This window comes from Rhinopithecus bieti, unplaced genomic scaffold (assembly GCF_001698545.2).
Source record: "Rhinopithecus bieti isolate Rb0 unplaced genomic scaffold, ASM169854v2 scaffold_21155, whole genome shotgun sequence".
In the NCBI taxonomy this organism is placed as follows: Eukaryota; Metazoa; Chordata; class Mammalia; order Primates; family Cercopithecidae; genus Rhinopithecus; species Rhinopithecus bieti.
Window position 1 is genome coordinate 187747 of NW_016810615.1, and position 12592 is coordinate 200338.

Here is a 12592-nt window from a genome sequence, read left to right on the forward strand (position 1 = left end):
GGGAAAAAAAAAAAAAAAACCACAAAAAAAAAAAAAAAAAAAAAAAAAAAAAAAAAAAAAAAATTATTTAAAATATTTTTCCTCTTTTGAGTTGCTTCTCACATCCTCCCAGACCCTTTGCTCTGTAACTCCCTTACACACATTTTTATTACCTTGCTATTGTCTTCATCCCTTCACCATCCTACTTTCCTCATATATAAGTGCTCTCTCCACAATTAACTAATTAACAGAGTTAACAAATAATTATGAAGTCCCTATACTGTGAAAGAAGCAAGACTACAGACGAAAACCAGATAGAGTCCAGCCTTCAGGGAACTTAATATCATCATAGTGCAAAGAGATACCAATTGAAGAACCAAAACAAAAAATATTTACAAGTTGTGATAGATTTTAAAAAGTGATTAAGGTACTGATTAAGAGAATAATGTAAGTAGAAGTATGGGGCAGGTCAAAGAAGGCTTCTTCTAGGAGGTGAGGTTTGAGCCAAGCCCCCAAGGATGAGAAGACTAGCTGACAGAAGAGCAGGTTGGCAGAAGGAAAAAAAAAACGTGCCAAGTCCCCTTCTCTCTGATGGTCTCTCTGTCCCTTTCCCTTTCCTGTTCTCACTGTGCCGGTCTTCTAACTCTTAGCTAGGCTTTTACTTGACCCACTATACTCTTTCTTGCCCTCATCTTCTGTCTTTCCTTCCTCCTTTCCCCTACAATTTCTCTCTTTCCCTTAAGCCACAATATAAAACTAAAAATTGGTTTAATAATTTTTACACTTGATCTTAGCCAAAAGGCCGAGAAGCGATGGTTTAATAATTTTTTAAATCATTACAAGATAAATAACTAACTTACATGTTAACTTTTTTAAAAAGTAGGCTGAATGTGTACTATTTTCTTTAACTGAAAATCTGCAGAATTTCATTTTGTGCCACTCAACTGATTTTCTTCCTTGTGAATCAGCGTAATTTTACCAGAGTGAAAAGCAAACGTATGGAATTCAGCTGATGATAAGTAAAATAAAGTTCAACTTCACACAATTACTTTTACAATATTTTTCTGGCATGTAAGCTAAAACCAAACTGAACTTAACCAAATCTTATGGGATAGATTGTCCTTAGGCATCCATAAAAATATTAAATATTTTGTTTATCCTTCATATATCTATAAATTTGTTCAAAGATTTTAAACAGGTACAAGAGTAGAAAAAAACTCATAGTTCCAAAGTGACAGCTTCTAGAAAGTCCCACTAGAATGTAACATTTAGTAATATTAGTGTATAGTATCTTTAAAGCATCCATACCTTGTTGTCCTCCCAATAAAGTGCAAAACATTCATCTCCAGGTTTCCACATTTTTGCATACTCCATAGGAATAGATGATTCTAGTATTTTTTCTGGCTTAATTGGCCCAGTTCTTCTTTTGGGCCCACTATTGTAAAATATTTTATCATCATAGGGTATAGTTGTGACAGGTCCTGCTGGCTTAATAGGTCCTATTCGTCTTCCTTTCAGTGGCATTTCTACTTCTCCATTTGGAACACCAATGAAACTATTACTTCGAACTGGATTCTGATTATCAGTATTTACATTAAAATGTTTTTCAATTTTTATACCACTGAAAGCTTCATTATTTATTGTTTGTGATTTCCTGTCATAAAAATAATCAGAAATAGATGTTTGGTTTTCTCTTTTCCCACGTTTTTGATTATTATAATCTACACATTCTTGAGGAAGTGGATTTTCTTTTGCCTCTGCAAAGCAGGGAACTTTTCCTGATCTGCTTTGCATAGAGTTATCTCTTTTTTTAAAAGCACCATCACTATGCTGAGAACCTAAAGGATATGAAGTATCTTTAGTTCTGTCATATCTAGAATACGGTCTATCACATTTGATTCTGTCTTCGGCCCATACTTCAGATGCTGAAGAAGTACTTGGTCTTTCAGAACCTCTATTTCGAGGTAATCCACTGCCTTCTAAAACTGACTTTGAATTTTGGGAGTCTCTTTGAAAACGAGGCGGTTTTTCATTTCTTGGCTGCCTGGTATCATTTCGAGGAGGATGTCTCAGATGATTATTATCTTTTACTCCATTTTGCTCAGTATTTGACGATCTGTATTGTCCCTGATGAAGCTGCTGCGGCTGTGATTTAGGTTCTGAAAGGTAAAAGTATACCATATGCAAATTAAGATGAAGACTCTACATTAATAATTATTTTAAAATGCTTTATTCTATTAATACAAAATTATCAAACTACTATTCTAAAATCTTCTTCCATCTTCCTACATCATTATCTTACTCCTTCTCTGCTTCCTTGGAGTCCTGCATTTCTAATATACAGTTTTCTTAGTCAGCAACATTAATAAAGTAGTAAAATGGACCACAGAAAAATGGTGGATAATCCAAATTCTTATAATACAGCTACCTACATATGCTATTCTGGTAAATCATCTCCTAAAACATTAATAAAACAGATCTGCAAACTGCTAACTCAGAAACTGCTATGAAACTGCACAAGTACAACCCTGATCAAGTCTTTCTGAATGCCACTCTAATTTAGAAATATATAGCTATTATTATCAGCCATGTTCTAGCCTTAGCAAAAATGTTTCTTTTCAAATCTTTCTGGATCTGGGAATTGCTAAGTGTTTATGTTACAAACAGATATCCTACTATAAAAAAAGAGTTTATGTTACACATAGATATCCTACTATACAAAATAGTTAATTTTCTTGATCTGTCAAAGTAATTAAGAGTAGGTACTACTTGGAAATACAGAAAAGTGTCAAAAGTGGAAATACCAAAAAAGTGTCAGAAACATTACTAAGCGTAACAGTGCCTATAATGTCCAAGAAGTAACATGATACATATATATAGATAATTTTTAATGGCTGTATTTCACATAGTGATTTTTATTGTTTCAGTTTGTACCATGTCATTTATACTTTCTTCCTCCATAATTTCACTTAGCATGTCTATAACACGATTACCAAACATACTAAACATACTCATTGGTCTTTGGTGTGTATGTGTCTTGTTTCTCTCATCATACATCATAATCAACATGCAGCTGTAATTATTCTTATATTTCCCCAGGGTTACAACATTTCCAATGAGAGCCTCCACTGACATCTTGGGTGAGACTGTTCCCTCTGTTGCAAGGAAATTAACTACAAGAAAATTAACTTCATTGGCCTATAGATACAAAATGCCAAAGGACCCTCCCCCAGCATCCCCAGGCATGCTGACTGTCAAAACTTGCCCCAAAACATTTCCAAACAGCCACCGGAGGCCAAAACTATCTGGTAGATAGTTTAAAACAACAGGAATAGAGGCCAAAAGGTATCTGGTAGATTGTTTAAAACAACAGGAATAAAGGTTTAAAGGTTACTGAGTGACAAAACAGGTCATCAATTAAAGATCAAAGTTCAAAGTGGTCAGGTCAGGCATGGTGGCTCACACCTGTAATCCAAGCACTTTGGAAGGCTGAGGCAGGTGTATCACTTGAGGCCAGGAGTTTGAGACCACCCTGGGCAACATGGTGAAACCCTGTCTCTACTAAAAATACAAAAATTAACCAGGTGTGGTGGTGCACACTTGTAATCCCAGCTACCCAGGAAGCTGAGGCAAGAGAATCGCTTGAACCTGGGAGATGGAGGTTGCAGTGAGATGAGATTGTGCCACTGCTCTCCAACCTGGTGACAGAGCAAGACTCCATCTCAAAAAAAAAAAAAAAAAAGACTCAAAGTGGTCCAAAAAAACTCATTCTCAACCGAACCAATGGAAGCTAGAAGCCAAAAGGCTATAAATACCTTTAAAATTATGGAATATTTTCTAAGGAAAAAATTAATCCAGTCAAACCACCCCTTAATTGTGACAAAGAATGAAGATTTTTCTAAGATACAACATTTCAAATATTAGCCAAGGCCATAAGAGAGATCTTTAAAAAAAGAAAAAAAACACTTTCCCTCAAGATTATCTGCCTAATAAACATAATATAATGTCTCATTTTAACAAAAGCAGTCAATATTAAATTTTTCTTTAGAGAGAAGAAAAATGATCACTTTTAGTTTCTGCTGGCATTGTTTACTGTTCAGGAGTAAAGATTCCAGGAAGAACAGCAGTGACCAAAATCAGGACCCAAATGAGCACTTTCAACAGAAGGCATGTATTGGCTTTTGTTCTAGAGATTTTTAGAGAATAAAAGCAGCAGTTGCCTCCTGTTGATTATCTGCTATGTATTAGATAGCCCACACTAGCACTTTATATGCATTATCAATAGTCCCCAAGATAGTTTTATGATATAGATGTTATGAGGCTTAACAGAGAGAAGTAAAGTAAGGTCCCTTGTATGGTACATTGAATAAATAAGTATTTGGGGAGTAAGCTTTTCAGATCTGCCGTTTAGGGATCAATTTTTTCTTATATTATTCCAGTGAGGGCCCCTAATATATATGATAATCAGGAGGTAGGGAAAAAATTAAGTCATGATGAGAGTAACTAAGTATAATGGACTACAAATGAAGGATGAATAATGACGTATACAGAATGAAAGTTCAACCAGGCTTGGCAGATGTGGCAGAACTTGATTTCAATTCTTCTAAAAGGAAAATATAAAAAATTTCCTAATCTGTAATTTAGAATTAAGGGGTACTATGGGTCTATGGAACTATACTGGAGAACTATATTAATAGGAAAATATAAAATCTGTTCACTTTGTTCCAGATCCAATCTACTTAAAGAATTTCTAATTTTTTATTATTGTTTTTACTAACAATTAACACTTTCATTTATGTACTCAAGCACTCTCATGCACCAACCTTCTTACAGCAAAAGTACTATCCTAGAAAAGAGAATGACAAATTCCTGAAGAGCTTATTATCTAACAAATAAACAAGCTTAGGAAACTGCTGATAGTAAAGAGGAAAAATCATTACACTTAGTACTTGAAATATTATTTTCAGTTACTGAACTGACGATGATGTACATTAGACTATAGAATAAAACTAGTAATTTTGTTAATAATGAACATATTTCATTTCCATTACTATGCTGAGATAACATAGTGAGAGTAAAATTTACAAAGAAAATTATTTTTAAAAAATAAGAATTCCTGGCCAGGTGCAGTGGCTCACCCCTGTAATCCCAGCACTTTGGGAGGCCAAAGCATGTGTATCACCTGAGGTCAGGAGTTCGAGATCAGCCTGGTCAACATGGTGAAACTCTGTCTCTACTAAAAATGCAAAAATTAGCCATGCTTGGTGGCCTGGCTCTGTAATCCCAGCTACTCGGGAGGGTGCAGTGGGAGAATTGTTTGAACCCGGGAGGTGGAAGCTGCAGTGAGCCGAGATCGCACCACTGAACTCCAGCCTGGGTGGCAGAGTGAGATCCTGTCTCAAAAAAAAAAGGCCAGGCGTGGTGGGGCACGCCTGTAATCCTAGCACTTTGGGAGGCCGAGGAGGGCGGATCACGAGGTCAGGAGATCGAGACCATCCTGGCTAACAGAGTGAAACCCCGTCTCTACTAAAAATACAAAAAAATTAGCCGGGCGTGGTGGCGGGCACCTGTAGTCCCAGCTACTCGGGAGGCTGAGGCAAGAGAATGGCATGAACCTGGGGGGCAGAGCTTGCAGTGAGTGGAGACTGCGCCACTGCATTCCAGTCTGGGCAACAGAGCGAGACTCTGTCTCAAAAAAAAGAATTTCCTTAATACAGTAAAATAAACTCACAGAGGTAGAAAGTGAAAATTGTGGGAGTTTTTTTGTTTGTTTGTTTGTTTGTTTTGAGACAAAGTCTTGCTCTGTTGCCCAGGCTGGAGTACAGTGGCGTGATCTGGCTCACTGCAACCTCCGCCTCCCAGGTTCAAGTGATTCTCCTGACTCAGTCTCCCGAGTACCTGGGATTCCAGGCACCTGCCACAACGTCTGGATTAGTTTTGTGTTTTTAGTAGAGACGGGGTTTCACCATGTTGGCCAGACTGGTCTCGAACTCTTGACCTCATTATCTACCCGCCTAGGCCTCCCAAAGTGCTGGGATTATAGGTGTGAGCCACTGTGCCCAGCCGAAAATTGTGTTTTTAAAAGAAGTTAGTTTTCATATATATCCATTTCACTGAAAATGAAATACTTAAGAAGTCATTCTTGGATTTCCAATCATTCTTGGATTCATCATCCATTCCTGGATTTCCTTAAGCCCAATACCTTTTATCTTAGGTTAGTTAAATCATAAAGTCATATATAAAGTCCGTATTTTGAAACTGAGCTCATCTATTGAACACATAATAAATATACTCAATTATTAAATTGTGGGAGAGGCAATCTTCCTTCCTCCCTCCCTCCCTTCCTTCCTTCCTGCTTGTCTGCCTGCCTGCTTGCCTGCCTTCTCTCTCCCTCTCCTTTCTCTCTCTCTTTCTTTCTTGAGATGGAGCCTCACTCTGTCACCCAGGCTGGAATACAGTGGTACAATCTTGGTTGAGTGCAACCTCCGCCTTCCGGGTTCAAGCAGTTCTCCTGCCTCAGCCTCCCAAGTAGCTGGGATTACAGGTGCAGACCACCACGCCTGGCTAATTTTTATATTTTCAGTAGAGACTGGGTTTCACCATGTTGGCCAGGCTGGTCTCGAACTCTGGACCTCAGGTGATCCACCTGCCTCGGTCTCCCTAAGTGCTGTGATTACCGTGAGCCCCGTGCTCGGCCAGAAAAGCAATTTTAAATAAACTAAGGAATATATCCCAAATCAACTGAAAAGGCAGCTCCTTGGTTCCCCGGTCAGAATCTAATTGTTCTCCTCTACCCTTTCTAAGAAGACATCATAATTCTAAACTACATTAGATAGCAAGCGGCAGCACAGGTCAGGTCTGCAATCCCTCTAATAAATATATTAATATATTTTTCTGTACAGACAGCAGAGTAAAATGCATCACATTTTTTTTTAAGCAGCCCAAAGGAAAAGGTGAAAAAAAAAGCACAAGTAGAAATGGGTAACATTTAACATTAAACAGCAGAAAAAAGAAAAGATTAGCAAAAAAAAAAAAATGATAGAAAAACATATTACAGGACCAGTGCTGTGGCTCATGCCTGTAATCCCAGCACTTTGGGATGCCAAGGTGGGTGGATCACTTGAGGTCAGGAGTTCAAGACTAGCCTGGCCAACATGGTGAAACCCCATCTCTACTAAAAATACAAAATTTAGCTGAGCATAGTGGTGTACACCTGTAGTCCCGGCTACTCGGAAGGCTGAGGCAGGACAATTGCTTGAACCTGGGAGGTGGAAGCTGCAGTGAGCAGAGATGGTGCCACTGCACTCTAGCCTGGGAGACAGTGCCAGACTCTGCCTCAAAAATAAATAAATAAATAAATAAAATAATAATTAAGAATTAACTTATTAATTGTCACAAATCATTTAAGTCTGTATATAAGTATGTACTAAATTAATCAGGCATCTTAAAATATTAACACTTTTTTTTGCAGAATATTCTCCAGCAGCAGTTGTACCTGCATTCTATAGTAGAAAATCAGGTAGAATTTGTTTCCCAAGGCTAATCCTCATTTTATTCTGATACACCTACCTGAAGAAATGCCTTAATATTTATGAAGATCCTACTATATGCCTGACTCTATGTTAAAGGTCTTTTGCCTACATCATTTCATGTAATCTTCACAACCATCCTAAAAGGGCAGTATTATCATCTTTATTTTGCAAGTGAAGAAACAAAGGAATGTGACTCAACTAAAGGCTTGTGGTAGAAAATGCTGAAGCCAGAATTAAACTGAAATCTAACTGAAGCTAAAACCCAGGATTTTTCCATTATGCCAAGCTGCCAGAGGGGGGGAAAAAAAAACCCAGAATGTAACCAACAACATGTTAGCTTCAGTTTTATAACCCGTATCTGTTCATTTCTGGTGAGATGTAGAAATCACAAAGGCTCTTTCACAATCCCTGATGGGGCCGAAAAATACATTTGGACACTAGGACTGCCAGAATCCTGACCTAAAATTAATAATCTCTTTCCATTAATGCAGAAAAACATAAACCTCTATTGAAAATTGGATTGGTATTTAGAGTTCACAAACTGGCACTTAGAAATAGCAAAAGAAAGACTATATAGCTTTTTATCATAGGGGTGCCACTTACTAATTCTGTAACCTTAGGCAAAACATTTAACTTTTCTGAGCCTCATCTTTAAGATGGGGGTAATAATAGAGCATACCTCGGAGGATTAACATATGTAAAGTACTTAGAACAGTATCTGGCTTTAGTAAGCACCCAAAAATTCAGCAAATAAACTTAATTGATGACACAACAGGAAAGACCAAAAATCAGAAAATAAGGTGCTTCCCTACTTATACATTCCCACTACCACCAACTCCCATTTTTAGCTAGGATCTTTACCTTGCTTTAGTTTTCTTGTTTATTTGTTTTATTTGATTCTTAATGAAAACAGGGCAGGAAGAACGCTTTAATAAAACTTCTTTATTATCATATTATGAAAGTCATATTACAGAGAAAATTTAGATACATCAGAAAATCAAAATCATACTCTAATACTGTTTTCACTTAAAATATAGTATATCTATANACTACCACCAACTCCCATTTTTAGCTAGGATCTTTACCTTGCTTTAGTTTTCTTGTTTATTTGTTTTTATTTGATTCTTAATGAAAACAGGGCAGGAAGAACGCTTTAATAAAAACTTCTTTATTATCATATTATGAAAGTCATATTACAGAGAAAATTTAGATACATCAGAAAATCAAAATCATACTCTAATACTGTTTTTCACTTAAAATATAGTATATCTATAAACGTTCTCCATATAAAAATTTTCTCTACATCCTTTAATTTTTTCTATATTAAAATGATAATAAATATTTAAAAGAAAAAAATTACTCTTGATCCTATCATTAGGAAAATGTGTACAAGAAAGTTCCACCTTCTGCTTATCCAATCCCACTTCCAGATATAGTAATTATTCACAGTTTCGCAGGTTACTCTCTTTTATATAATTCATACACATTCTTTTTTTTTTTTTTTTTTGAAACCGAGTTTCACTTTTGTTGCCCAGGCTGGAAGTGCAATGGTGCAATCTCTGCTCATGGCAACCTACACCTCCCGTGTTCAAGTGATTCTCCTGCCTCAGTCTCCTGAGTGGCTGGGATTACAGGCATGTGCCACCATGCCTGGCCATTTTTTTGTATATTTAGTAGCGACAGGGTTTCTCCATGTTGGTCAGGCTGGTCTCGAACTCCTGACCTCAGGTGACCTGCCCAGCTCGGACTCCCAAAGTGCTGGGATTATGGGCATAAGCCACCACGCCCAGCCCACACATTTTCTTTTTTAACAAAAAAAAAAGTAGACTCATGCTATATCTCATGGGCTACAATTCAGTTTTAAAATGAACAGTATCTCATGGGCATCTTTCCAGTTTAGTGACTACAGGTATCTCATTCATTTCAGTATTACATTTTTTTAAGAAAAGGCTGCTTTAAATATTTTTTCCATAGTTACTATGTTAATAGTAGTGTGTGAGTCTTGCTCAGCATTGTTTTCTCCAGTGCTTAGCTACGACAGAATCAGGCAAATAAGTGGCACTCAGTATATATTTGCTGAAAGAAAGACAGAATTACTGAAAACACTGGGAATGAAACAAGCCTCCAAGTTCAAAATTGCTACCTGTTTAACACCATTACCTGGGTTTAGCTAAGGCTGCAAGATTGAAATAGAAAATGTACTCCTTTACTTTTACTCCTTTAAGAGAAGTATGCATCAAAGCACATTAGGGTAGATTTAGATTGAGTTCAAATGATCACAGAAAAAGACTCCACAACACACAAAAAGTAAGCTTATAAAAGCCATCTCTGATTTTCACTAGAGAACACTGGGCTTGAGACCAAATAAACTGCTTCTCTAGTTTTGCAGTAATGCACCTTTGACAAAGTCACAAAGGACCCCAGTTTTCTCATTTGTAAAATGTGAGTAATGATTCTTACCACAGGATTATGGCAATGATTCAATTTGAGAATATATATAAAACTGCTTTCTCCTGGGTCCAAACAAAGTGTTTGGAATTAGACTGACTACTGGAATTAAATTCCAGTCCTACCACTGAGCAGCTGTGTGACCCTTGCAAAACTGGGATGATGCTACTTACCTCTTTCCTTCACTGATACTCATCATAGTTACTGAGCATTGACTGCTGGTGGCGTTGTCAACGCTCTCCTAGTCACTCTATATGAAAACAGTAGGTAAGACACATTGCCCTCTATCCTGTGAAGCTTAGTTATAATGGGCAGAGGTAGACAACAAATAGGTAACAAGAACAAATAATGTAGCTTAAAGTTGTAATAAAATCTATGAAAGAAATCGACTTATGAAAAAACTAGGAGTGGGGAGTACAGCAATGTAGAGGGAAAACGTCTCTGAAGAAATGGTGTTTACATGAGCCCTAATGAGAGGAAATGCAAGGAAAGTAGGGAAGAGTCGTCCAAGAGGAGAGAACAACACATACAAAGATCCTGGGCTAGAAACCTGCTTAAATTCTAAGTAAAGCCATAATCAACATTAATTATTAATTTCAAAGGAAAAATTATTGTATATTCCAATATCATAAAGTTGATGTGCATTTTGCTAAATAAAAACACCAGATCTCAGAAAAAATGATCACAAGAATTAACATTAGTTTTAATTTGGCATGGTATTTTTCTTTCAATTATAATTTGTATAATTATTCAAATACATACAGTTGTTTTCCTGTTCTCATTAAAATCTTTATAGATATGACACATATTAAACTGAAGACTAAGCTCAAAATAAACATACTTAAGATGCCCAGTGTTCAAAGAACTAACTTTTTGGTGTTTCAAAGCTCCTTTAAAAAAAAAAAAAAAACAGAGAAAAGCCAATTTTTAAAAAGTTAGCATAAAGCATAAGACTACTGCTGTTATAAATGAACAAATAATGAGAATTCTGAGAAAAAGTGCCACACACATCAACAATACAACTGCAAAGATTGCCCGGTTTAGTCCCATCTAAAATGCACGCAAAGCCCAAGCTAGTCCTTACAAATACAAAAAAGAAAAAATTTCCAGTTTAGTAAAATTTCTCACATAATTAAAAAACCAAATAAGCTTACCTCAGAGTACAGTTATAACATCCCTATTTCACAGATAAGGAAGCTGAAGAGGCTTGACAAGGTTATACAACTAGCACAGGGTAGAGCTGGGATTAACTGAGTAGATTCCAGACCCCAGTATTAACCTCCCTCTTAAACCTCAACAAAGTTACCATTATACTACTAGCATTAAATCATTAATAACCATGAGTTATTTTCAGTATTTCATCATGAAACTCAGGTTAGGATTACTATAAAAACATTTTTCTGCCAGGGTTAAAGAAAGTACTAATGGACAAATTGATGCATTAAATGAAAATACATGTATCTGAGTAATTTAGCTACTTGGGTAAAGTCAGATGTGGTTCTCTTGTTGATAAACAGGTATTTATATACGAGACACTAGACTTGTGGGTCAAAAACCATTTAGAAATAACAACCTTATGTTATTTTTGCTTTAATTCAAATATTAATATACAAGCTTATTTCCTTATCTGTCAAATGGAAATAATATATATTTTGCATTTGTAGATGATAAAATGAATTAATAGTATGCAAAGCACCTAGCATAGTCCCTGGCACATAGCAGATGCTCAATAAGTGACACTTATTATTTTATCTTATGGTTAATAAATATGTAAGTGAACGGACAATTAAATGAGGAGGAAGACAATAACAGCAAAAATGAAAAAGAGGCTCATGTGTTCTAGTATTCTAAGAAAAGCTATATCCATCTTCTACAGATCCAAGTACCAAAAAGTAATATTACCATAAGCAAAGAAATTAAATTAATTTAAAACAATGTAGATTTAATATGAAAACCCTACAACAGAGGAAACTTCTTCAGTTTACTAATGCTCAATTATATTAGATAAAACATCTAATATTTCAAAAATTCAGAGCAGAGTATATTAGGATCATTCAAATTTAGAAATGTCCCTAATAATATTCTAATAAAACTGCGGGCTAAAAGGAACCTACACAGTCTCTTTTCATGGTATTTTACAGAGACTAGTTCTGAAAAATTAGGTCCTTTGGGTTTGGCTCTTAGTAAAGTCTGGAGATGTTTGTAGCTTAGTGCTGGATACATTATTAGTCTAAGCACTCTGCTGCTGATACCCAGGCAAACAGGGTCTGGAGTGGACCTCAAGCAATCTCCAACAGACCAACAGACAGTCCTTCTGACTGTCAGAAGGAAAACTATCAAACAGGAAGGACACCTATACCAAAACCCCATCAGTACGTCACCATCATCAAAGACCAGAGACAGACAAAACCACAAAGATGGGGAAGAAGCAGGGCAGAAAAGCTGGAAATTCAAAAAATAAGAGCGCATCTCCCTCTGCAAAGGAGCGCAGCTCATCGCCAGCAACGGATGAAAGCTGGTCAGAGAATGACTTTGACGAGATGAGAGAAGAAGGCTTCAGTCCATCAAACTTCTCAGAGCTAAAGGAGGAATTACGTACCCAGCGCAAAGAAACTAAAAATCTTGAAAAAAGA

The 12592-nt window shown here is 36.4% G+C and overlaps 1 protein-coding gene across 1 annotated transcript in view; it reads right to left on the reverse strand.

Annotated features, from left to right (window-relative positions):
* Positions 1–12592, reverse strand: part of TDRD3 (tudor domain containing 3) — a 152083-nt gene that overhangs the window by 35599 nt on the left and 103892 nt on the right. Inside the window, 1 exon segment of the mRNA XM_017892514.1 lies at positions 1288–2138. Within this exon segment, the coding sequence (XP_017748003.1) occupies positions 1288–2138 (851 nt within the window).